General features: G+C 41.2%; 2 protein-coding genes across 2 annotated transcripts; both read left to right on the forward strand.

Annotated features, from left to right (window-relative positions):
- Positions 1-7,288: 7,288 nt before the first annotated feature.
- On the forward strand, positions 7,289-18,095 carry LOC145470351 (uncharacterized). Its single transcript, XM_081454188.1, has 2 exons — positions 7,289-9,146; positions 13,026-18,095. The coding sequence occupies exons 1-2, from the start codon at positions 7,383-7,385 to the stop codon at positions 15,351-15,353; spliced, it is 4,092 nt and encodes a 1,363-aa protein (XP_081310314.1). The 5' UTR covers positions 7,289-7,382; the 3' UTR covers positions 15,354-18,095.
- Positions 18,096-22,877: 4,782 nt separating this feature from the next.
- LOC145470104 (E3 ubiquitin-protein ligase TRIM45-like) lies at positions 22,878-27,586 on the forward strand. The gene has a single exon (XM_081453935.1). It carries the CDS (start codon positions 24,477-24,479, stop codon positions 26,679-26,681), a length of 2,205 nt encoding a protein of 734 aa, XP_081310061.1. The 5' UTR covers positions 22,878-24,476; the 3' UTR covers positions 26,682-27,586.
- The last annotated feature ends 379 nt before the right edge of the window (positions 27,587-27,965 follow it).

The raw sequence follows: 27,965 nt of genomic DNA on the forward strand, positions 1-27,965 counted from the left end.
GAAGATAATCAGGAGTATCCCATCATCGGCTTTAATGTCATTGAAGAGGTCATTAAGGGGAGTAGTAGCCCCAACACAACCAGCCTATTGCCCCGAATAGTGAATGACTCGTTCCCATCTGTGAAAGAGGGCGAAGCAAGAGCGCTGGTTAATTTCATCCAAAGTATGGATGATGAAGCTGACACCGGTATGCTCAGAGTCGGCAGACAAGACATGCGTGTCCCACCAGGAGAGACTGTGAGAGTCAAATGTCAGGTACACTTTGGACTATTAGAAGAAGATTTGCCTGTTGTGTTTGAGCCCAAAGAGGAAGGGGCGTGGCCTGAGGGGCTAGAAGTTCAGGGCTGTCTCCACCGAATCTCCCCGAGGTCTTCGAGCCGAATGTATGTTCCAGTATGCAACAACACCGAACGAGAGATGACCTTACGTAGGCGGACAGAACTGGGCACTATACAGTTAGTGCAGTCCGTCACGCCACTGCCAGTCGAAGCTGAACAGAAACAAGAGAAAGAGGAAGGTGAAACTTGGAGTGAGGCAACCAGTTATGAGTGGGAGCCAAGTCAGCCCGAACAAAGTAAAGCAAAGTGGACTCCCCCAGTTGACTTGAGCCATTTGTCAAGTCAGCAACGGGTGATTGTCGAGGACATGTTGAGGGAAGAATCCGGGGCCTTCGCTATAGATGATGGTGACATTGGATGTGCCGAACATTTGAAATTGGAAATCAACCTGAGAGATGACGTCCCAGTACAAAAAACATACAATTCAATTCCAAAGCCCTTGTACGAAGAGGTAAAGTCACACTTGCAGGATATGATCAATCGTGGTTGGATAAGCAACTCAAAGTCACCCTACTCTTCCCCAGTGGTGTGTGTGAGAAAAAAAGACGGCAGTCTGAGACTATGTGTTGACTATAGGCAGTTAAACAGCAAAACTGAGGATGACCGCCAGCCCATCCCTCGCATCCAAGACATCCTGAATAGTCTCAGTGGGAACACTTACTTTTCAGTGTTAGACCAAGGAAAGGCATATCATCAAGGATTCGTAGCAGAAGAACACCGACATCTAACAGCGTTCATCACCCCCTGGGGTTTATACCAGTGGAACCGGATTCCTTTTGGCCTTAAAAATGCACCGGCAGCTTACCAGAGGTACATGGAGAAATGCCTAGAAGGTCTCCGCGATGAAATATGTATTCCATATCTTGATGATGTCCTGGTGTACAGTAGAACATTTTCTGAGCATGTAGACAATGTGCGAAAGGTACTTAAACGTTTGCAGGAGTATGGTATCAAGCTGAAGCCAAAGAAATGTGAGTTGTTTAAGCCCCGTGTTCGTTACTTAGGCAGAATAGTCTCAGCAGATGGCTACACGATGGACTCAGCAGACGTTGCAGCAGTGGCAGCCCTTAAGGAAACTAAACCAAGAACTGTTGGTGAATTGCGCAAACTCCTGGGTTTCATAAGCTATTACCGCCAATATATTCGCGACTTCTCCAGATTAGCCAAACCCCTTTATGACCTACTTTCAGTTAAAGAATGCAGTGACCAGCCCAGCAGAGCTAAAGGACAGAAAGAGCACCCCAAGTGGAAGTTGCCGACATCGAAAGGACAATCGTCATCAAATCACAAAATCCCGTGGAATGAAAGACACCAAGAGCGATTAAACTTCCTAATTGAACTTCTTATGCAGCCAGGGGTAATGGCTTACCCTGACTTTGAACGACCATTTGTACTGCACACGGATGCCTCAAGCGAAGGACTTGGGGCGGTGCTCTACCAAGAACAAGGGGGGAAATTGAGAGTTGTTGGCTATGGCTCAAGGACATTGACGCCCGCGGAACGGAACTACCACTTGCACTCAGGAAAGTTAGAATTCTTGGCCCTAAAGTGGGCAATTACTGACAAATTCAGGGATTACTTATTCTATGCTCCATCCTTCGCTGTTTTCACTGACAATAACCCGTTAACGTATGTGATGTCATCAGCAAAGTTGAATGCCACGGGGCATCGGTGGGTGGCCGAGTTAGCGGATTATAACTTTACAATCAAGTACCGACCGGGCAAGACTAATGTTGACGCGGATGTTCTGTCAAGAATCCCATTGGACATAGACAAGTATATGAGCGATTGTACAGAGGAAGTACCCAAAGATGTCCTTGAAGCAACCGTGGAAGCAGTTAGGGAACAGGCAAAAGGCACAATCCCATGGGTTACGGCAATTGCCGCAGACTTTACAACTCCTGAACCGACATTAAAGGATCTGAATCTAAAACCCTTCAGCCCTAGTGAAATCAAGGAGGCACAGCACTTGGATAGTGCTATATGCCGCGTGCTTTACTACAAGACACACGGGATCAAACCGGGTGGTGGCCAACTGAAGAATGAACCCCATGGAGTTACCAACCTTATGAGAGAATGGAAGAAACTGGAAGTTGATGAACATGGTATCCTGCGACGAAGAACAAGCTCTAAGATACAATTAGTTCTGCCACACAACTTCATCCCAGTGGTACTTAAAGAACTACACACAGAGATGGGACACCTTGGAGTGGAGAGAGTCGCAGAACTTGCAAGGTCCCGCTTCTACTGGCCACATATGTACCGTGACATAGAGTATTTTGTGACACAACGTTGCAGATGCATCAAACAGAAGAAACCAAACACAGTCACGAAAGCACCTATGATGCACCTGATGACATCAGCTCCCTTTGAAGTAGTTTCCATTGATTTTCTGCATCTGGACAAGAGCAAAGGTGGATATGAATATGTACTGCTGATTGTTGATAACTTTACCAAATATGCCCAAGCCTATGCAACGCGCAACAAGACGGTCCGCACTGCCGCTGAGAAGATCTACAATGAGTTTATCCCAAGGTTCGGTTTCCCAGCACGAATACATCACGACCAAGGTGGTGAGTTTGAAAACAAATTGTTCCACAACCTAGAACGTCTCAGTGGAGTTGCCAGCTCGCGAACCACTCCATACCACCCACAGGGCAATGGCCAGGTAGAACGCATGAACCGAACGTTACTCTCGATGCTAAGGACCCTCCCGGAGGAAAAGAAATCGAACTGGAAAGATTCCTTAAACAAGCTTATACATGCGTACAACTGCACAAGACACGAAACGACTGGGTTCTCGCCATTTTACCTGATGTTTGGCCGTTCCCCACGACTACCAGTTGATTTGCTGTTTGACCTAGACAACGACCTTCAACAGGGTGATTACCAGGACTATGTAAAGACGTGGCAAGCAGATATGAGACGGGCCTACGACCTAGCATCTAGGAACACCCAGAAATCGTCAGCCAGGAGTAAAGTGTATTACGACAAGAAGGCTTCCGCAGCAGTCCTACTCCCCGGCGACCGCGTACTTGTTAGAAACCTTTCAGAAAGGGGAGGACCTGGAAAGCTCCGTTCACACTGGGAAGAGCAAATTTATGTAGTTGAGGAACGCATATCTGATAGTCCAGTCTATCGAGTAAAGCCAGAACTTGGCCGTGGGAAACAACGAGTGTTGCACCGTAACTTGCTACTTCCTTGTGATGCTTTACCACTGCCTAAACCAACGAGAACATCATCCAAGACCACCCAACTAAGACCTAGAGTGCCACCTCAGCCTGAAGACATTGGAGAGAGTTCCGATGATGAGTATGAGATGAACACACTGTCCTCTCCAGTCACCCATGAAATAGCCTTTCCGGCGGAAGTAGACACCCCTCCTATGGACCCACAGGACCACTGTGATAATGAAGATTGTGCCACTATGTCAGATACTAGGGACCAACCGGACCCACAAGTGGACACTGGTGACTCATCAGTGCCAAATTCATCCGTTCTAGATGTGACTGATATGGCCCCTGAGGAAAGTGACAATTCAGATTCAGAGGAACACCTAGAGGGAGCTACGCGACCTAGAAGGGAGAGACGACCCCCTCGGATTCTGACTTACAGTCAGATGGGGGTACCCGAGTACCAACGTTTAAACCCAGTAGTAAACGCAATTCAATGCCCTCAGGTGATACTTCCCTACCAAGTCATGGCCAACTGGCTTGTACCTCACTGCCGGTGTGTTCACTGCACCCCGCACATCCCATTTATTCCACAGCTGCAGCATATACCACAGCCCATATGGACAACCCAGTAATGAACACTCCTGAAGTCACAACTGATTACTCCGAGTATTAACCATGGACAAGCAGACCTGTTGCTCGCCTTCTGTGACTTAACTCATAAGCGAAATTTGTGTTGGATTTTCCCTCTAGTTACCAACTGTTAAAGACAAAACCTGCGGATAATGGAACTGCCACAATAAGTATTCAGTTTGAAACATGATGAGAACTGACGCTCCCTCCTAACCATTGTTCTTTTTGGTTTTGTATTTCCTGTTATAATGTCGGGACGACATTTCTGTTGGATGGGAGTGTGTTACAAGTAGAACGTGAGTGACTGGGCCCAGCCCCAGGTTACTTATTATTATGGGATCGAAAATCCCACGCGTTGGCGAGAATGAAAACGAAACGAGGATCGATGAGAAAACGTGTTGTCATTGTAGTTTTGTAGTAGTTCCTGTGCGAGATTGAGTAGAGTGTAACACACAGCAATGGGGAACTCTAAAATGTCAAATAACTTTTCCGTCAGGCAGTTCACGAAACAGAGGCCTTGATCGAAGTTTCGGTTGTGTGCGCTTAATGGGAGTAGTTGCTTTAAATAATCTATATATGTGAAACATGCCTCTTTGGTCTACACTCATCGAATTGAAATTGTACCATATCTATTCTCATTTTACCTAAATCGAAAAATCTGTGCTGTTAAAGGAGCCAGGAACAAAAATACCTTTAGGTTCAAAGAAACCTGAAAATAGCAGTTTACTAAGATAGCAAAAAAACACAAAGATAATGAATAAACCGTAAAGGAACAAGGATGGAGAAGATTAACGGGGCACGAACTTGAAAAATTTAGGCTAAACTTTTCAAGATGAGCAAACTGCGACGTTGCTCCTTTAAATCTGCGTTAAATCGCTAACTTTCTCAAACTCATTAATAATTCATCAAGTTAAAACAAAGAAAATCACAACCGTGAAGGAGGTTTGGCTCCCCGGTCTTAATAAGCTTACATCTTGACGATTTTACTTCTCCGTTTACTCCTTAGTTTTTGTGTCGATTGAGAAGATATATCAAACACTCGAGACAGTGTATCATCGCTTATCCAAACACCCCGAATTTCGTCAAAAATACTCCACTTAGCGTGGTATTTTCAACTCTCTTCTCCGTGTTCGGATATTCCGATGAAACACTGTCTGTCGTGTTCAATATATTACTTCATAAAACATAATTATATGCATAGAACGAAAGTAATGTAAAAAGGCCATTAATGTCTCTGGCCCCCAGTTGAAAACACTACCTCGGTCTATTGTTGTCAATGGCCAGGGGTATTGTTATGACTTCTCATATATTGTTTTGAGAACCAAGGTAGCACCGCGAGAGAAAAATTCCTCGTTCAAAAGACATTGAATGCTGTAGGTTTTCCAAGCTGATTTAGATCCTTGGTTATTTCTAATTCCCACCCATTGTTTACAATTAAAAAGTATCTTGAAATGTATTTTAAGTTCTTTTTTCCATCATCTTAAAAAGTAGGTCTATCACATCACATATGAACGAGGTTACATGCGTGTCACTACGGTGACCCACGACTGTCACGGCAAAACAAAAAGTCACGGCACTACACACTAAACTCACGGCAAGATAATGTTATCTGACGGCAAAACAAAATTAACTCACGGCAGTACACCATTAATTCACGGCAAAACGAAATTAACTCACGGCAGAACACCATTAATTCACGGCAAAACGGAATTAACTCACGGCAGAACACCCCTAATGCACGGCCAAACAAAGTTAACTCACGGCAAAACAAAGAAAACGAGTTGGTCAGCGGTTTGTCAGCGGTTGTTATTTGCTTTTCAAATGGTATGTCGTGTAACAGTAACACAATGCTCGCTCGGAAACCGGTGTTCCTTATCTCGAGCTCATGATGTTTTGCAGCTCTTGTGGTTCGTTAGTCGATCAAACTGCCAATTTTTGCAAAGACTGTGGTAAAGGTACGTTTCTTAATCTAAAGTATTTGTATTTGCATCTCTTTTAGTTCCGAATAACGATAGGCACGTGAGAAGACACTGCTTACGTCATAGCACTCCGTGAACCCATTGCTGTGTTAGACGGTCAAAATCTAATATATTACTTGGATTACAGACCGAGCTTCTCACGTGCTTATCGTTATTCGGAACTAAAAGAGATGCAAATACGAATACTTCAGATTAAGAAACGTACCTTTACCACAGTCTTTGCAAAAATTGGCAGTTTGATCGACTAACGAACCACAAGCGCTGCAAAACATCATGAGCTCGAGATAAGGAACACTGTACTAAAAAGGGCGGTTTCCGAGCGAGCAGTGTGTTACTATTACACGACATACCATTTGAAAAGCAAATAACAACCGCTGACAAGCCGCTGACCAACTCGTTTTCTTTGTTTTGCCGTGAGTTAATTTCGTTTTGCCGTGAATTAATGGTGTTCTGCCGTGAGTTAATTTCGTTTTGCCGTGAATTAATGGTGTACTGCGGTGAGTTAATTTTGTTTTGCCGTCAGATAACATTATCTTGCCGTGGGTTTAGTTTGTAGTGCCGTGACTTCTTGTTTTGCCGTGACAGTTGTGGGCCACCGTAGTGTCACAAGACATATTATATAGTAACAGAGCTACTACGCGCGCTCTCATTGGTCGATAGGTGTGTTTAGATGAGAGTATGTAAACACTATTGTGACGTTTTAGATTCGCGCGTATTTTTGAGAATTATTTTGTTAAAGCAATAGAGCACTTTTTCCACGTTAACATAGCCTCAAGTTCTCGAGACTTAGAAAACCCGAGACGTTCGAATTCTCCCAGCCTTCCTCGTGTTTAGATTAGGCTATCTAACCACGGAGAAAAAGCTCGAACCTTAGATTGGCCACCATGTTGTTCGCTTTTTCCCTTTTTACAACCGCTTCATGACACATCGTATTAAAAGTAACAACATTTTTTGGGGCAAGGTTTGTCTGTTTGTTTTCTTTAATTTTGGGTAGATTGTGCGGTAAATGAAAACTACGACAAACATTTCCGATTTATTAATTACTTAGAGCCTCTTTACTGACCCCTGGCTGCATATCATCGATGCAAATCGCTCAAAAGGCCACCTAAGAATACTCTCAGACGTCAATAATTTCATGGCATTTGATTGCCTCCAAGCAGACAGTTATAACGTTAATTAATTCGCTTTTCTCGGAATCTAAAATAAAACCTTAATGCAGTTATCTTTCGCAAGCTTCACTAAACAAGCGACGCCTAGCGATGGAGTCCCTTTTGAAAGACCTCAAGAAACATCTTGAATGCTCGATTTGTCTCGATACCTACAACCAACCCAAAACTATATCATGTCTACACACATTTTGCTGTCAGTGTTTGGAGAATCATGCAAGAGCCAGCCACAGACAAGGAAAGTTCCGTTGTCCAGACTGCCAAGCGCAAATCGATCTGCCCGAAGGAAATCGTTTCCAAAGCTTGCCGGACAGTTTTTTTCACAATAGTTTGTTGAGTCTCCTTACCGTTCGACGGAGTGGCGACGGAAGTAACATGGCTTGTTCCCAATGTAGGAAAAACAACTCTCAGATGTACTATTGCTTTGACTGTGGACGGTTTATGTGCCCAGACTGTTACAACGCACACGAAATGCTAAGCGCATCGTTCGAAGGACATAAAGTCACGTCAGTGAAGGAGTTTAAAGCAGAAGATTACGAAGCCTTGCTGAAGCGACAGCCATTTTGTTCACAGCAGTTCCACGAGAAAGAAATCACGAGATTTTGCTGTTTTTCATGCCAAGCTTGTGTTTGCCAAATTTGCATAGTCACGGATCACCGAAATCACGACATCGTTTTACTCGACAAAGCAGCTCATGACGAGAAACCCAACATCATGTCTGGCGCTGAAATGATCAACGAAAGGGTGAGCGAGCTTATTGAAGTGATTCGACAATTTGAAGAAACGGCTTCTAAGTTGGAAAACAATGTCACAACCGCTAAACGCGAAGTCTCGCAAGTTGCTGGGCAGATGATCGAAGTGATTCGAGAGCGCGAGCGTGAGTCCATTATATCACTCGAGACAACACGCGTGACGAGACTTGAGAGAATCAACTCCGCCATCAAGGAAGCTCAGTCTCTGCTCAAACAAATGAAGCAAGCACTTGAGTTTGCTAGAAATCTGACAGAAAGAAGCTCAAGCTCAGATATCATGAGGAACAAGGACACTTTGAAACAACGATTTGAAGTATTGGGTGAAATTGAAGTTCCAAAACATGATGAGACCTCATTCGTGAAATTTACCGCTGCTTCCTCAAAGAACTTGAAATTAGGTTTTATTGAGACAATCCCAAAGGTAGACGCAAGTCGATCAACGCTTGAAGGACTGAAGCAAACTCTTCAGGCTGGTGTAGAAGCGGTGTTTACGTTATGCCCCCAAACATCTGAGGGGAAGACGAGTAACCAGCCTGACCTGAAAGATCAAGTTGAAGTTCTTATTGAACCCGCTAAAGATGTTACAAATGTGATTGTTGTTGAGAAAGAGGACGGTAATCTTCAGCTGAAATTTATTCCCAAAGTACCAGGCGCCTACAGCATTGAAGTGAAGATCAATGGCGATAAACTTCCTACGTGTCCTTGTTATGTGCGGGTAAAAGAACGTGAACTTGTGGTCGTTGGCATTGTTGTAACCGAGTGGGGCAATCATAGGATACAAGTGTTGTCACAAGAAGGAGAAACTATTTTGATATTTGGAGACAGAGGCCCAGAGAAACTTCACGAACCAACAAGCTGCAGTACTTACAAAAACATGTTTCTCGTAACTGATTGCGGCAATGACTGTATTAAAGTTTTCGATCAGTCAGGAACTTTCCTGTACAAGTTTGGAAAACAAGGGAATCAAGATGGACAATTTGACTGGCCGTATGGTATGCTTGTAGACAGCTCCAATAATCTTCTTGTATGTGATCGTTGCAATGACCGAGTTCAGCAGTTTTCTTTAGACGGTCGCTTTACAGGCAAGTTATCACTGATTTACCAGGTCCCGCTGGAATAGCAACAGCGTCAGGTGGACGTATTCTCGAGACTAGCTCTGAAGCTAACAAAGTATACACATTGAAGTAGTCGTTTCAATATTCAGTAGTTCTCAGTGTGTACAGATACTGTGTTGAAATGCACGGTCTCTATGACGTCATGTTTATTTAGTGTTATGTCCAAATTAGCATTTGAACTAATCTAGTCAAGTGCTATGATGTAAAGAATTTACATTGAAAAGCCGAAATCATGAAGTAAGGTGTGTGACAAGCGAGTCTAAAAGATTTATCGTTTTCAGTAAAGTGTCAAAGAGACTGTATAGTTTTCTAGTAGTCGAGGAAGTTTGTGAGCAATAATTGAGGTTAATACTGTTTTCAGATACTGATTTGCTTTATAAAGACTGATTTTCACTACAACATAAGCACAAGCATAAACATTATGGTAGGGGGACGCCTACGACACGAGCATAAGTTCGTAAGCATGCGCAGAATGGATAATTAGCTTATTTTCGATTCCATACCTCCTCGCTACAGTAAAGCAAGATGGCGGACTTTTGATTATACTTAACCTTACAGCAGCGCGTTCTCACTTCACATAAGCACAAACACATAAAGGACAAAAATTTTTGTTCTGCTTGTGCTTGTGTTGTGCGCGTCCCCACTTCCGTTATGCTTGTGCTTGTTCTTATGTCGTAGTGAAAAGCAGGCTTACAGGTTGTTTATTTGTACATTTCAGCTTTGTTTTGGTAAGAATTGTTTAACTAAGAACGTTGACCCCTTAAATTAGCCGCCAAATTCTAAGAACATAACATACTAAGAACCCACTCCAGGGTAATAGCGACTAGAAGAAGATTGTTTTGATGTCTTTTTGGAAAAGCCGTATGAGGTCTGGTGAAATATAACATTAAAATTTCAATTTATGTAAAGCGATACATTCCAATAACTTAATGCCGTTTAGGGAGATATTTGAACATAAGCGATAAGCTTGTCTTATTACCTGGTTCACTGTAAATCAAGTTGGCAGTATTTTTTGAGAACTATTGGAAGTCTCAACATAAACTTCTAAAAACGTAAACAATTGGAAATGGTATAACTTGTAAATGTATTTCTGATGTTATGTAATGAGGATGTAAATGTAAAGCTTGCATGTAGTCCGAAGTTTAGCGAAATTTGTGACCAAATTCATCGTTCGTCTTTGAGACAGCCGCCCTTGTCGAAAGAAAAATTCGCAATGTTGTCTCTCGGGAAGGGCGGCTGTAACACAGGCGAAATCTTTTTTTTTTTTGCAAATGCTCTTGTTGTCGAATGTTTATAGTTGTCGATGTGCTTAGCTACAACTAGCAAGGTCTCAGGCGTACCACTTAAACTGAAAGAAAGAAACACTTCAAAATATGCAAATATGCAGCTTTAAACAGAGCTAAACATCCATTGTTGTCATTGTTCTGCTTTTAGTAGGAAACTTAGCGCTAATTTCAATAAAATTTTGGGCTACCAAAGTATTTTCCTGTAGTCCGTTTTGTCCTCATTTGAAGTTCGCAACATTGTGGGTGTGTTAGAATTCATGTACGCGAAATTACTTTCAATTTGCTTATTCCAGGTTGCATTTAATATGAGCTATGAGAACTGTTCATGATATCTCTCTGTTACTAAGTACGCTGTGATTGGTCAATTTAGCGCGGCCTACTCTACTGTGCGGCTGGAATGGAGTGTTCCGCCAATCACTGGGTCGAGAGTATATGTGCGCAAGACCGTGCGCTAGTGTTCATGGTATTGCTCGCGGGCAACAGGGAATCTTCTGTGTTAAGGAAAAACGTTAACGTAGCATTGTGCTGGTTTGAATCACGCAGCCACTTTGTTTCTAAAAAAACCTTCTCTCCTGTCAGCTGAATTGGCGATTTAAAATTCGCCGCAATGGAGAACTTTAAAGTGTCTAATGTTTTTCTCTGTTTTCCTCTCACGTAACAAAGGTTTTGAATCTTATTTTACGTTTCACACACTACCTCGTTTCTGATGTGTGAAACAGGTTCGTTAGGTCTGAAGTCAGTATTACGCGTTATCCCTCCAGACCAGTAGCATTAATATGCATATATCGAAAATCTGTAACCCAATGTGTGTCACGTTTAAACAAACAAACAAACAAACAAACAAACTAGCAAACAAACCTTCCATGCCGGTTCCCTTTGATAAAGAAGAAAAGAAATGTAAAAGCCCATTAAGAAAATATTGCTCTGGAACCTCTATTTTCATACACCGTTTGAAAGACTCTGTTGTTGCTTATCTATTGTTTTGAGAACTAATTAACTTCTGTTCAGATCGCAATGAATGTTATAGGTTGTTATACTGAGCCGAGCAAGGTCCATCTTTACATCAGTATTTGGAAAGGAAAAATATATCTTTTTTGTTTCATAAGAATCAGTGTTTTATAAGAATATTGAGGCTGAAATTGGCAACATTTTAAGAATGAGTTTAGAACACCAGTACAGAGACTTTCTTTAGAACAATTTTTTTGTTTTTGATGGAAAATAAAATACATCAAATTAAAGTACATGGTGTTTTTAATGATATTTATGATATTTCTCTATTACTACGTGCGCTGTGATTGGTCAGTTTAGTTGGTTAAACAATAAGAATATTCCGCCTGCGCATGAAAAATGTGAATTTTTAACTCTTACAAAGAATAAATAAATAAAAGAGTGCATTTGTTCTCCTTTCTTTACCTCGACCATGGCCTCGTTTCTCCTTACTCTCCCCCCCCCCCTCCCCCCGCCATTTTGTTACAATTGAGAAAAGTGTGGTCGATAGGTAATTCGTGTACTTTATCCTTCTTCGCAAAAAGAAGATTACAAAACGTTTTTTCAAAAACTTGGTTTATTAATACATATGTACTAGACTAGACGAATGATTTGTGCGTAACTACTTCCTGGGTATGAAAAATATCTGTTCTTGCAAAAAAGAGTGTTCATCCTTTCTAAGTTTTTTGACAATCTCTGACAATCCCTAACAGTATGTTTTACTTTGTAGTGGTGCCCACATTCATCAGTTCAAGCCTATATAAATGTCGGCTGGCAAGGAGCGTGATATTGGCTTGGGAAAATACAATGACTCACTTCGCTGTATGGGGCAACCCGCGCCGAACATTCAGGCCGATAAATGTTAGCTTGCGAAAGCGTACCAGCCCCTTGCAGCCTGCACTCACCACAAGCCAAGTCTTGATATGTTAACTTGCGTGAGCATATATAGTAACTTCCGTTATGGACACCTGAATAATAATTTTTTTAAAGCTTAAACGAAATTAAGAAGCTGGATTTTAGCGATGAATGTAGCCTGCAGAGCAGGCGAGATTTTTTCGAGCGAGCGCTCACATCGTAAAAAGTTTAGCCGCCATCTTGAATTTTTCATGCAGTGGAAGACTGGGGAGAGAAAGAAAGTTTTACCAAGGGGGTGAGTGATAGGCAAGAGGAAGGATAGGGGAGGGGTGGAGCGAAGAAAATCTCATTTTTCCCCTCCCCCATCCCCCACCGTCTAACATGGCGGTCTAACATGGCGGTCTAAAAAGGCGCTCGCAAGGTTGTAACGCTAACTCGCCCCAATAAGACGCCTGCACTGCAGGCTACGATGAATGCAAACAAACATGAAATTAAGCATAGCGTGTAAAGCGAAGCTAACACGAAAGGAGGCATAAAATCCACTCGAAAACCCAACTAAAGCCCAATCTTCCCATCTGTCGGATCTAAATAAGTGCCCAGTCAATTAGTAGAATTGATTGCGATCACTTGACTCTCGTAAACCGACAAACTTCTGATTAGCTGCCAACTTGTTGTGCGCTTCGCGCACACAACAAACTCTAGCGCGATTTGCATTTAACCTAGACATAACTATTTTTGTGACATTTGATTGGCTCCAAACAGACAGTTATGACGTTAATTATTTCGCTTTTCTCGAAAACTAAAGTAAAACCTTGCGGCAGGTGTGTTTCGCAAGCTTCCCTAAACAAGCGACGCCTAGCGATGGAGTCCCTTTTGAAAGACCTCAAGAAACATCTTGAATGCTCGATTTGTCTCGATACCTTCAACGAACCCAAAACTTTATCATGTCTACACACGTTTTGCTGTCAGTGTTTGGAGAATCATGCAAGAGCCAGCCACAAACAAGGAAAGTTCCGTTGTCCAGAGTGTCAAGCGCAAATCGATCTACCCGAAGGAAATCGTTTCCAAAGTTTACCGAGCAGTTTTTTCCACAACAGTTTGTTGAGTCTCCTTGCCGTTCGTCGGAGTGGCGATGGAAGTAACATGGCTTGTTCCCAATGTAGGAAAAACAACTCTCAGATGTACTATTGCTTTGACTGTGGACGGTTTATGTGCCCAGACTGTTACAACGCACACGAAATGCTAAGCGCATCGTTCGAAGGACATAAAGTCACGTCAGTGAAGGAGTTTAAAGCAGAAGATTACGAAGCCTTGCTGAAGCGACAGCCATTTTGTTCACAGCAGTTCCACGAAAAAGAAATAACGAGATTTTTCTGTATTTCGTGCCAAGCTTGTGTTTGCCAAATTTGCATAGTCACGGATCACCGAAATCACGACATCGTTTTACTCGACAAAGCAGCTCATGACGAGAAACCCAACATCATGTCTGGCGTTGAAACGATCAACGAAAGGGTGAGTGAGCTTATTGAAGTGATTCGACAATTCGAAGAAACGGCTTGTAAGTTGGAAAACAATATCGCAACCGCTAAACGCGAAGTCTCGCAAGCTGCTGGGCAGATGATCGAAGTGATTCGAGAGCGCGAGCGTGAGTCCATTATATCACTCGAGACAACACGCGTGACGAGACTTGAGAGAATCAACTCAGCCATCAAGGAAGCTCAGTCTCTGCTCAAACAAATGAAGCAAGCGGTTGAGTTTGCTAAAAATCTGACAGAAAGAAGCTCAAGCTCAGATATCATGAGGAACAAGGAAACTTTGAAACAGCGATTTGAAGTATTGGGTGAAATTGAAGTTCCAAAACATGATGAGACCTCATTCGTCAAATTTACCACTGCTTCTGCAAAGAACTTGAAATTAGGTTTTATTGAGACAATCCCAAAGGCAGACGCAAATCGATCAACGCTTGAAGGACTGAAGCAAACTCTTCAGGCAGGTGTAGAAGCAGTGTTTACGTTATGCCCCCAAACATCTGAAGGGACGATGATTAACCACCCTGACCTGAAAGATCAAGTTGAAGTTTTGATTGAACCCGGCAAAGATGTTACAAATGTGATTCTTAGTGAGAAAGAGGACGGTAATCTTCAGCTGAAATTCACTCCAAAAGTACCGGGCGACTACAGTATTGAAATGAAGATCAATGGCGATAAGCTTCCAACCTGTCCTTTCACAGTGCAGGTGAAAGAACGTGAACTCGTTGTCGTTGGCGAGTTGGACTTAAAATTCTTTCCAGGAGAGGAACCCGGATGGCTGAATGGAATCGCTGTTAACTCAGAAGGCAAGATAGTTGTGACAGATTACTCTGGCGACTATGTTCACGAGTTCGACAGAGATGGTAACTGTTTAACGAAACGTGGTAGCGAAGGAGCAAATCCCATAAAATTTGGCTATGCGTCTGGCGTTTCCTATGTAAACAAGAACGAGATTCTAGTTGCAGATCAAGGGAATTATAGAATACAACACATAAATATTCAGACAGGAACTGTTGTGAAAAGCTTTGGAAAATATGGCACAGGAAAAGGAGAGTTTAAGAATCCAGTTGACGTTTGTTTAGATAATGAAGGACGCATTGTTGTAACCGAGTACGGCAATCATAGGATACAAGTGTTGTCACAGGAAGGAAAAACTATTTCCATACTTGGAGACAGAGGCCCAGAGAGACTCAACAACCCAACAAGCTGCATTCCTTACAAAAACATGTTTCTCGTATCTGAAAGCGGCAATCACTGTATTAAGGTTTTCAATCTGTCAGGAACTTTCTTGTACAAGTTTGGAAACAAAGGGAATCAAGATGGACAATTTGACTGGCCATATGATATGCTTCTAGACAGCTCCAATAATCTTCTTGTATGTGATCGTGGTAATAATCGAGTTCAGCAGTTTTCTTTAGACGGTCGCTCCACAGGCAAAACTTTCACTGATTTACCAGGTCCTACTGGAATAGCAACAGCGCCAGATGGACGTATTCTCGTGACTAGCGATAAAACTGACAAAGTATACATATTGAAGTAGATGTTTCAATACATAAGATTATATTCAGTTTTTGTCAGTTTGTACCGACCCTGTGTTGGACTGTACGGTCTCTGTGACGTTATGTTTATATAGCTCAGGGGCGGATCCCGGATTTTTCTTAGGACGGGTGCACCACTAAGGAATAGCGTAACTGACTGGTGAGGTAAACAAATTTTACAAGCGAATCCGAAAAAGAAGGCTTCATCTTGGGAAGGGGGGGAGGGGGACGGTGCGCACCCCCTGCACCCTCTCCCTAGATCCGCCCCTGAAAGCTTAATACCCAAATTGCCGTGTGAAGTAATCTAGTGAAGTATTATGATGTAAAGACTTTAACATTGATAAGTGAAATGGTGACTTGGATAAAGTGAAATAAATGAAGAAGTGTTCTCAAGTCGAATTACTCAGAAAATAAATTTTCTGAGTTCCCCAAGGGAGGTAGTTTAAGACCTTGCTCGCCATGAGTTCTCCATAGCTCAGCGGTAAGAGCGTCCAACTTGTATTCTAGAAGGTCGTGGGTTCGACTCCCGTTTATTTTGTGAGTAATTCGACTTGAGAACGCTTCTTCATTTATTTGACCTTTACATTTGTGTAGCAAATTGTGTAGCAAGCATGTCTAAAAGATGTAACGTTATCACTGTTTCAAAGAAACCTTACACTTTTGCAATAGTCGAGGGGGTTTAGGAGCAAAAAACTGTAAATTAAGATTAATGCTGTTTTCAAATATCTTGATTTGCTTTATAACACATATCTCCTTGTTAAAGAATCTTCTTTTGTAAGAACATTGACGCTTACATTAACCTTTAATGTTTTGGAACGTAACATGCCAAGAACACAGTAGGTTGCGGATTGTTATAACAAATATGTGAAAGAAGATCAGAGTACTGATAGACTCTGGTAAAATTAAGACTTCAGCCTATACAGTTCAATTACATTAGCAAATGTCTTGAGGGACTAACAACAACAACAACAACAACTTTTTTTATTATGACTGGCATATTTACAATTTTACAGAAATATATACACATTAAGTTAAAAAACTTGACAATAGCAACAGCGCGAACCCGCAGGTAGCCTGGGCTAATCTAGGCGGGCCACATCTATATTTATATTAGACCATTAATACATAAATACGATTGTTATGCAACTACTTATAGCTAGAAGGATTTTTGTTGAGGCCCGCGCTCAACCCCCCTTTTTGCACAGTTGTTTCTCGCAGCCGACATCCGGGCATCGAGGCCTGTGAGAAAAAAAACACTATTGTTGTTAATTCCCGTGTGCATGCGGTCTAGTCAGTTTATACCTTTTGGAACCTTTTCTTTTCACCCTTGTCCGCCTCTGGATCCTTTTCACCAAACGTCGATAATCGGTAGGCTTTGCTGTTTTATCTTAGCATTTAGTTTTGTTTGATGCTGTTATTTTTAGTTGGTTCGTCGCTATGTTAGTAACTTTCGTTACCCTAGCCAGCAGCTTGTAATTTTAGCCATTAGTTAATTATTTTCAGAATAAAATGGGGACTTAAGTAAAGAACTGGGGTGCTTACCATTTGTCAGAATAAACCGGTTGGGATGACCGTTGTATAATGGTAAGGGTTTTTCCAAAATCAGCAAACCAACCGAACGAGATGGCGCTTACCATTTGCAATTTGATTTCTCATAATTGCTTTCGGCTGATGAGAGACTGAAAACTGGAAAATTTACCAAATGGTAAGGAAAGTCCCGCCGTTCCGTTCCGAACGGAAAAAGAGGACTACCTCTGAAGGTAGTCTACAATTTCCGAACGGATTTTCCGGAAAATTACTGTTCCATTTGACTTTCAACCGTAATTTCTGGATTTTTTTGCTAAATGGTAAGCACCCCTGACCTCGTCACGTTCCTATCGGCTTTGGGATAAGCTTCACCAAGAACGCCTATTCAGACTTATTTGAACATATTGAAAGACTAGGCTTGTGTCATTGCATGGTTCATTATACAATATCTTGGGTTATTCTAAAAGCTTTTTTAAAATCTTAAACGATAGGAGACTTTAACCTGTAACAAAAAAAGGACTGTAACTTGTAACATTTAAAAGTTGTAAATTTAATGTAAAACAAAGACCCTTCAGCCGCAGTCCGAAACGTAGCTAAATTTATGGCCAAATCACAGCCTTGTTTACAAACAGAGCAGACCATCGTAATAGTTCTTCTTTCAGATAGGAAACTTAGCGCCAATTTGAATGAAATTTGTGGGTTGTAAAAGCACTATACCTGTAATTTTGTCTTTGCTTTGAAATTTGTAAAGTGGTGAGTGTGTTGCATGAAACTACTTGAGCACAGTTGGTCAAATTTGCATATTCCAGATTGAATTAATTTGATGCATCAGCTGTGCTCATTAGGATGCGTAGAATCAAGTTATTTTCAGATTAGCTTTCAGTCTTACTTTGCACGAAGCAGCAGCGGAAAAGACTGACTGTACTTGCCGGTTGACTGCATAGCATGGGGTGGTGGGCGACAGTTAATTAGCCCCACCATCCCAAGGTTCGTTTTCTTTGCTCTCCCTGCAACTTGCGTGCGGCCAGAGTGCGGAAAAAGCTTTAGCTAGTACAATACAATACAATAACTTTATTTATACAGGGAGTATATACAAAGTTCTATATCGCTTTACAGTCATGAAAGTAAAACTAAATTAATAAATAATTTAAACTAAATTAAGTATAAACTTTAAGATAGAAATAACTATCGGAAAACAATTCTGAAAAGATGAGGTTTTAAACGCTATTTAAACACGGCGACCGATGGACTTAACTTAATTTCAAGAGGCAAATCATTCCATAGTTTGGGGGCGGCAACTGAGAAGGCTCAGTCTCCGTAAGTTTTTAGACGCACCCTAGGAACTTCCAAAACATATTTTCCAAAAGAGCTTAAACTCCTTGGTGGATTATAGAGAAAGCTTGCTACGCAGTTAAGAGGGGATAACCTGCTATTCTAGGTTTAATTTCACGACAGGGAGGGGTTAGGAATTTGTACTGCTCTGGATGACAGATGGGAACTGCGCAGACTTAAGAAATACTGAATTTTGGGGACATAAGAAACCTTTTTCATTTTTCTAAGTCGTCGTTACCCTTATGACATCATGTTTACATAGTTTTATGCTCAAATTACGTCGTAAACTAATCTAGTTCATCTAGTTACAATGTCGCATAGAATTTTACATTTAAAACACGAAATCGAGCGAGTAGTAAGTCGAAATGAATCACGCGCGTTCTTTTTTAAGTGGCGTTTGTAAGAAACGTTACATTTTACTATGGTGGAGAAAGAGTATCAGCTATTACCCATTATCCTCGGTGTAAACTTTCTCGTAGGGGGAAGGGGGGAGAAAAGATGATGATTTATTACGATGAATACCGTAAACCATTAAGACGCCAAAACCTTACGTCACGTTCACATATAAAAATAAATAAATAAAAAGCTGTGTTAACAAACGGAAGCATGGAAGAAAAACGATTTGAAAGACAAAACTAAGAATTATTAATCACAGTGTGGACGAAGAAAGACAACCGACGATGACATCACAGTCAACGCTGCTGTCGTTGTTGTGTCTAGAAAGGGTCTTAAATGCGTTCAAGCAGATTTAAATAAGTACGAATTAGTTTTCTAGCTGGTTCGAGCGATTTGATTTTGAAAGACACTTGCGTGTAGCTTTTGTAACCAGCTGCGCAGGCTAAGGAGTGTTCCGCCCGTCTCTTTTTAATGAAGACTGGGTCGAGAGTGTGTACGCATGACCGCTCGAGCGCACCGCGCAGAGAATCTTCCGTGTCAGGTAAAAACGTAGGCTCGATTTCCGCCGCTTTCTCGAGTCCGGAGGAGTTGGGACTCCTTCCCCAACAGCGGCTGGTTAATCGAGCCTAGGAAAAATGTTGGCGTAGCACTAATTTGAATGTAACGCAGCCATTTTGTCCATTCTGTCCTGTCAGCTGAATTAGTTACGATTAAAAATGCACAGCGATAGGGAACTCTAAAATGTCACGGAACAGGGGCCTGGAATGGAATTTTTGGTTTCATAGGCATAGGGGCACCTTCGGACTTGAGGTGGGGCGGGGGCGATGACTTTCTTGCCCGAAAAAATGACGTAATGTTCGAATGCGTGAGTGTTGAAATTGGGATCTCAAACACACTCAAATTGCATAAAAAACGCAAACCTTCTCAATTCTCACATCTAATTAAACTGCTATAATTCCAAAAAAAAATATATCCAATATTAAGAGCTAGGTTAACTCAATGGCCTTCATCAACAGTCTCAATCTAGTCAAATCTAAAACTTATTAAAAGAAAAAGTTTTCCCTTCCATGGTGTTGTCCTAAAATGTTAATTATCTTGTCCATATTGTTCAAAGTGACTTTATTGCCATAGGAGCGCTCAATACGAACCTCAAGCATGTTAAAGCATGGCTTGAGCCTAATTTGCATTTAATCCGAAAAACAGTAATTAGTCTGCCAGGATTTGGTTTAATCTTTGCAGAACTAACAGCCTGACCAATCTCGACGACCTTAATATTGTAAGACCAATAAAATCTGATAAAATAAGTCACGTGACTATAATTAATTGTAATGTTGTTTGGAGAAACAACTTAAAATGGACCACCGAGATGACATACAATCACTTTCACATTTATTATTTTTATAATTGCGCTAATGGCCCCTGCGAGAATCTGTCCTGAATGGCCGACTAAAATATCCAGTTTAGAAGTTATTACGTAAAAGAGGTCACGTGACCCTCTGTAGTTCCATATATAACCTTAAGGGGGTACGATACCCTAAAATATGCCGATGTTCATGAAAAATTCAATTTCTTGGAAATACAAGACTTAAGACCCTTGAGGAATTGTCAAAAACATTTTGAAACGATCTTGCCGAATTTCCTTCCAGATGAGTGTGAAAGTACACAGTGGTATAAGTTTTTTCACGTAGCAACGGCTATAGCAAGACTGTTTACTATAAGAACGTGACCAAAAATATAGATTATTTTTAACTTATATGAACGAAACAATTTAGAAAAAAACTTTTAAGACATGCACAACTCGATTGGTATGATTATTTGTGAAAAGCTTTCCCTCAAATTGCCATCACAGGCTCATTCATTTCCCTTATGAAAAGGAACATTTCCCACAACTGCGGTAACTTTTTACAAAATAGAACGACCATTGCACCCCCTCCCCCGAGATACAATCTGCACCCCCCCGCCTCCCGCTATTTGTGGCTCGTTAAATGCTTAATACTTCGTGTAAAAAACTTAAAGTGCATTTTTCTCAAAAGTTTACTTTTGGACCGACTGACTTCGCGCCAACATTTCTACTTTGCAAGGTTTTTAAGTAGAATTCCCGAAACTTGGGCTCATCAAAGAACAATAGTGTCGTGATGTCATAAACCAAAACAATCAGTTGGCTCAGTACCCTAAAGAGTGCTTTAGAAGCTCTCGCTGTGGACCATCTGAGACTGAACTCTCTAAGATGAACGAAAACCGCGTTTTCAACCCCTAAAAGGTACGACGGGCACCCCCGTCATTTTTATATGGGAGTTCCCGTTCCGGGGTACCGACCCTGTGTTGTAAAGCACGGTCTCTATGACGTCATGTTTATATGGGATTATGCACAAATTACGTTGTGAACTTATCTAGTCAAGTATTATGCTGTACAGAATTTACATTGAAAAGTTGAAATCGTGTAGTAAGCGTGTCTAAGAGATTTATCGTTTTCTGTGTAGGGTTCCAAGGGAACCTTACACTTTTCTAAAAGACGAGAGAGTTTGGGAGATATTGATTTGGCTTACATAATTTAAACCACATTATCTATTTCTACATTCCGCGGGCTTTATTTCTGTAAGAATCTTTTTCATAATAGCGTTGAGGCCTAATTAAGTTAAGCCTCATTTTAAAATCATTACATACACACACCAGGCTGAGAGTTACTAGAGGAGACATATTTAATTTGTCACCCGCGTGTGAAAGAGCAGTACTGTTAAAGTATGTTAAAATTATGACTTCAAGCTACTGTAGGTTATACAGTTAGCTACAGAGTGAAAATTAGCAAAATAATGTCTTTTCGCCTTGTTTGAACATATTAAAACAATGAGCTTGTGTTATTGCATGATTCATCGTACAACATCTTTTTTTAAACCTCAATCGACAGAAAATGGTAACTTATAACTCACTTAACTTAAGTTGTAAATACAATGAAACCTGTATTAAGCGGACACCCTCAGGACCTTCCCAAGTGTCCGCTTAATAGAGCGTGTCCGAAAGGTTTATAACAATTTCGCAATGTTTATTAATAATTAACATTCAACGGTTCCTCTGTACTGTAATAAAGTTCCAGGTTGTTAACGAAGCAATCCAGATTTCAAGTTCGTCAGCTTTCATTACCAACTTTAATTTGTTTGTGATAATGCCATTTCCATACAGCAACGATAATACAGGTACGTTTAATCGACTGTTTCAAGGACGTAATCCAGAGCCATGCATTTCTCCGGTCAGTGGGTTTAATGATTCCTTTAAGGTTACTTTTAAAGCATCACATTTCGACTCAGAATGAAGGAAAAGACTTCTTATCTACTTCAATTTTTCAAAATTTTCTAAGGGGCTGGGGGCATGCTGGGGGGCATATTGGGGGCATGCTTTCTAAGGGCTTGGGCATGCTTTCGAGCGCTGAAGTTGCTAACCTCCTAGGAGATGTGGGGGCATGCTCCCCCGGGAAATTTTGAAATTGAGACGCTTGGAATTGCTATTTTCAGCCATTTTTCAGTCAGTATTTGGACCTAAAGTACAATCGAACCTATGACTATTTTTACCATGTTTATGTTTAACAACCGTTCTTTAACTCAAAATCTCAACGGCCTCAATCAGATAATCTCTCCTATCTATAATCTTCCTTTGAATTTGGCGTAACCCTTACTTTCCGCTGAAGACGAGAAGACCTTGGCAGCTTTCCCCTGTCTCTCTTTTCCTTCCATAATGCCATTTGTTGATAATACAGCTTCATATTCTTTTACTGGTGACCCACTGATAAAAATATGAAGCAGACTTTCGAAGATCTCTTTCCTTTCTCCTTAAGCGTGTTTTTAGACGTTTTAGGCCACTGCTCTCTCAGCTGAGAGTGAGAAAAAATACTCAGCAATGACGGACTCGATTTATTCGACGCGGACGTTTTAGCATATATATAAGAAAGCCTGTGTTTCACGACCCGTCGACATCGTGCGTGAGAGGAAAACACATTTAAAACTCTGGAAATACGTCTTCACTTCGACTCAGACGTTTAAAACAATCACTGCATCCTCAGTTCCGAAATTCGTTGTCGGTCTATCTGGCCATTGGTGTCGCTTTCTCTATTTCGCTGGAATAGTCTGTCGTTCGTCGCCAATTCATAGCTCTCATGTCGCCGTTTCAAGGCCATGTCGCTTGTCGGAATTTACCCCTAACAAGGCGTCTGTATAATGTAAGAATAAGAACCTTCAGCCGCAGTCCGAATTTAGCATAAATTGCGATGAAATTCATTGTTTACAAATGCATGGCTTTGAACAGATCGGGCTGAACCGAACTGATCGAAAGTGTTTCGCTTCCAAATAAAGAACTTAGTGCCAATTTGAATAAAAGTTTTGGGCTGCAAAAGTTCTATGGCTGTTGCCTTTGATTTTAAATTCGTAAAGTGGTGAGTGTGTTGCAAGAAACTACTTCAGCACAATTCGTCAAGTTTGCATATTTCGGGTTGAATTAATTTGATGCATCAGTTGTGCTCATCAGGATGCGATACGTTCTGAAGTAATTTTTAGTAGGGCTTTTTGTCTTACCTTGCACGAAACAGCACCGGAAAAGACTGACTGTACTTGCCGCTTGACTGCATAGCATGGGCATGGGGTGGTGGGGCGACAGTTAGCCCCACCATCCCATACTTCGTTTTCTTTGCTCTCGCTCCAACTTGCGCGCGGCCCGGTTGCAGAAAAAGCTCTAGCTAGTACGGGAACACTTGCTACGCAGAGTCGAGTACGTTTAGGATGTGATAACCTGCTATTCTAGGTGTAAACTTTCACAAGGGGGAGAGTTGGAGTAGGAATTTGCACCGCTCTGAATGAACAAATGAGAAACGCGCAGACTTGAGAAAAACTGAAATTTTGAGACTTAAGAAACCTCCTTGTTTTTACGTTTTTCATTATTCTCTGACGTTGTTACTCCATGACATCATCTTTTTATAGTGTTATGCCCAAATTACGATTTGAGCTAATCTAGTAGTTACTAAGGTGGTTAGATCGAGTTTTTGAGTAGCAATACCTAACAACTTAGAGGTCTTTCAGCGACCAGTGACAACTACAATGTTGTAAAGAATTTTAACATAAGATAGCACCGCGAGAGAAATATCCTTTGTTAAAAACGCTATGAATGCTTTAGGTTATCACAGCTGATTAAGATCCTCAAGGTTTCTTCTACTAAATTATTAGCCATTGTTTACAATTAAAAACTGTCGTGAAAATGTATATTGTACCTCTCCTCAAAGGAGCTACTTCACGGTTTGTGCATCGTGAAAAGTCTCTTCGTTTGTAATCCGTGTCAATCTTCTCCATCCTTAACAATCCTTGTTCCTTTATGGTTTATTATTATTATCTCTTTTGTGTTTCTCTATCTGACTAAAGACTATTTTCAAGTTTCCTTCAAATTAAAGTTAATTTTGTACTTAAGAATGATTTTCGCCTGCCTAAGAGTATATAGTCTGGGCATGAAAAATATAAATTCTTCCAAGCAGAGTGTGTATTGGCCAACATTTTACTACCACTTCATGACACTTCGGGTTAAAAGTGGCGATATTTTCTGGGGGGAGGGTTTGTCTCTTTGTTTCTTTCTTTTGCGTAGACCGTCTGCGACGTGTATGAAAACACGACAAGCATTTCCGATTTATCAACTACTTAGAGCCTCTTTACTGACCCCTGGCTTCATATAATTATCCATGCAAACGCTCAAAAGACCAACTAAGGCTTCACTCAGAGGTCAATAATTTTGTGACATTTGATTGGCTCCAAGCAGACAGTTATGACGTTAATTAATTCGGTTTCTAGGAAAACTAAAAATAAAAGCTTATTGCAGTATCACTGAACAAGCGACGCCTAGCGATGGAGTCCCTTTTGAAAGACCTCAAGAAACATCTTGAATGCTCCATTTGTCTCGAAACCTACAGCAAACCCAAAACCATATCATGTCTACACACATTTTGCTGTCAGTGTTTGGAGAATCATGCAAGAGCCAGCCACAGACAAGGAAAGTTCCGTTGTCCAGAATGTCAAGCCCAAATCGATCTGCCCGAAGGAAATCGTTTCCAAAGCTTACCGAGCAGTTTTTTCCACAACAGTTTATTGAGTCTTCTTGCCGTTCGACGGAGTGGCGATGGAGGTAACATGGCTTGTTCCCAATGTAGGAAAAACAACTCTCAGATGTACTATTGCTTTGATTGTGGACGGTTTATGTGCCCAGACTGTTACAACGCACACGAAATGTTAAGCGCATCGTTCGAAGGACACAAGGTCACGTCAGTGAAGGAGTTTAAAGCAGAAGATTACGAGGCCTTGCTGAAGCGACAGCCATTTTGTTCACAGCAGTTCCACGAGAGAGAAATCATGAGATTTTTCTGTTTTTCGTGCCAAGCTTGTGTTTGCCAAATTTGCATAGTCACGGATCACAGAAATCACGACATCGTTTTACTCGACAAAGCAGCTCATGACGAGAAACCCAACATCATGTCTGGCGCTCAAATGATCAACGAAAGGGTGTGCGAGCTTCGTGAAGTGATTCGACAATTTGAAGAAACGGCTTCTAAGTTGGAAAACAATATCGCAACCGCTAAACGCGAAGTCTCGCAAGCTGCTGGGCAGATGATCGAAGTGATTCGAGAGCGCGAGCGTGATGCGATTATATCACTCGAGACAACACGCGTGACGAGGCTCGAGAGAATTAACTCCGCCATCCAGGAAGCTCAGTCTCTGCTCAAACAAATGAAGCAAGCGGTTGACTTTGCTAAAAATCTGACAGAAAGAAGCTCAAGCTCGGATATCATGAGGAACAAGGAAACTTTGAAACAGCGATTGGAAGTATTGCGTGAAATTGAAGTTCCAAAACATGATGAGACCTCATTCGTCAAATTTACCGCTGCTTCTACAAAGAACTTGAAATTAGGTTTTATTGAGACAATCCCAAAGGCAGACGCAAGGCGATCAACGCTTAAAGGACTGAATCAAACTCTTCAGGCTGGTGTAGAAGCAGTGTTTACGTTATGCCCCCAAACATCTGAAGGGACGATGATTAACCAGCCTGACCTGAAAGATCACGTTGAAGTTCTGATTGAACCCGCTAAAGATGTTACAAATGTGATTCTTAGCAAGAAAGAGGACGGTAATCTTCAGCTGAAATTTACTCCAAAAGTACCGGGCGACTACAGTATTGAAATCAAGATCAATGGGGACAAGCTTCCAAGCTGTCCTTTCACAGTGCAAGTAAAAGAACGTGAACTCGTCGTTGGCGAGTTGGACTTAAAATTCTTTGCAGGAGATGAACCCGAATGGTTGGATGGAATCGCTGTTAGCTCAGAAGGCAAGATAGTTGTGACAGATGACTCTGGCGACTGTGTTTACGAGTTCGACAGAGATGGTAACTGTTTAACGAAACGTGGTAGCGAAGGAGCAAATCCCGGACAATTTAGCTCTGCGTCTGGTGTTTCCTATGTAAACAAGAACGAGATTCTAATTGCAGATCAATGGAATCATAGAATACAACACATAAATATTCAGACAGGAACTGTTGTGAAAAGCTTTGGAAAGCGTGGCTTAGGAAAAGGAGAGTTTATGGATCCAGTTGATGTTTGTTTAGATGATGAAGGACGCATTGTTGTAACCGAGTACGGCAATCATAGGATACAAGTGTTGTCACAGAAAGGAAGAACTATTTCCATATTTGGAGACAGAGGCTCAGAGAAACTCAACAAACCAACAAGCTGCATTCCTTACAAAAACATGTTTTTCGTATCTGATACAGGCAATAACTGTATTAAGGTTTTCGATCAGTCAGGAACTTTCTTGTACAAGTTTGGAAAAAAAGGGAATCAAGATGGACAATTTGACTGGCCATATGATATGCTTCTAGACAGCTCCAATAATCTTCTTGTATGTGATAGTGACAATGACCGAGTTCAGCAGTTTTCTTTAGACGGTCACTTCACAGGCAAAACTATCGCTCATTTACCACGTCCTTCAGGAATAGCAACAGCGCCAGATGGACGTATTCTCGTGACTAGCTTTGAAGCTAACAAACTATACATATTGAAGTAGTTGTTTCAACAATCAGTAGTTGTCAGTTTGTACCGACCCTGTGTTGGAATGCACGGTCTCTCTGACGTCATGTTCATAAAGCGTTATTCGAAATTACCATGAACTAACCTAGTCAAGTATTATGATAGAGAGACTTAGCATTTCGAAGACGAAAATGCAAAGGAAGCATGTCTAAAATATGTCTCGTTTTCAGTGTAGTGTTTTGAGAAGCCTTACACTTTTCTAATAGTGGAGGAGGTTTAGTAGCAATAACCCAGGGTAATCATGCTTTCCCGGGGGATGTGGGGAAGGGGGAAAATGTGCACTGCTCTGGATGAACAAATGGCCGGAAATGCACAAACTTGGTGAGAATATCTGAAGTTTCAAAACGTAGCAAAAATCAAAACCAGAGTTGTCCCTATCATTTTGGTTAGTCTCGACGTAGAATAACGCTTCAAATTAGGGTTACATGTAATACTGTTTTCAAATATTGATTTGCGTTATAACCCATTATACTTTGTAAATGTCGGCTTTGCTTTTGTGAACCCTGGGGTACTCTGAAAACTGAAACCTTTACCCTCTGCCTTTACCCTACACTAGAGCTTGATCAGCTTGATTTTGCAACCATTAATGCACCAGAAGCCCCTAATCGTAGTCCAATATACGCTAAGTAATATTTTACAAAGTCACTTAGGACTTTCAATTTCTATTATAGAACCCCGGGTAAAGAACCCTGTTCTAGACTAAATTATGTATACACTAGCCACTTTCCCGGTAAATTATACCCTTTTCAAGACTGCCAAAACTGCCTGATTTCTGTAACCTATCCCAGACTAAATCGGCCTGAAAAGCATACTCTGCACATCGGCACATACCCATATAGCTTGTCTGATGGGAGTACCTACAGGGGGAAGAAGGAGGGCTAAGAACACACCCCAGGATTTAAGTCAGTGAAAGAAGATTGTTTTCTAAACTCGACTTATAAGAAGCTAGGAGCCTGACGTAAAGCTCCAGCACGGTCCGCGAGTATAAATAAAGGTTGTATGTGTTTTTGTAACTGTTTGAAAGAACACTACTAACGAATATTTGTAAAATGTAAACAACCGTTTATATAATTATTTAGTCTATCGAATCAATAATCAGATGTCTTAAGGGACATAACTGAATATAAACAAAATGATGAGCTATTCTTATTACATGGACAGATTGTAGGACAGTATTTAGTTGTTTTTGTTCGTTTCTTTTTTATTCAGAACTATTGGAAGTTAGGAGAGAAACTTCTGAAAACTTAAACAATTGGAAATG

Source organism: Orbicella franksi, chromosome 15, assembly GCF_964199315.1.
Source record: "Orbicella franksi chromosome 15, jaOrbFran1.1, whole genome shotgun sequence".
NCBI lineage: Eukaryota > Metazoa > Cnidaria > Anthozoa > Scleractinia > Merulinidae > Orbicella > Orbicella franksi.

What these genes read in the sequence shown, in the direction of transcription:
- LOC145470351 (XM_081454188.1), top strand. Translation starts at nt 7,383, where the DNA reads ATGGAGTCCCTTTTGAAAGACCTCAAGAAACATCTTGAATGCTCGATT. An exon ending in AGTTATCACTGATTTACCAG is followed by an intron (nt 9,147 to 13,025) that starts GTCCCGCTGGAA and finishes CTATTTTTGTGA; the next exon opens with CATTTGATTGGCTCCAAACA.
- LOC145470104 (XM_081453935.1), top strand. Translation starts at nt 24,477, where the DNA reads ATGGAGTCCCTTTTGAAAGACCTCAAGAAACATCTTGAATGCTCCATT.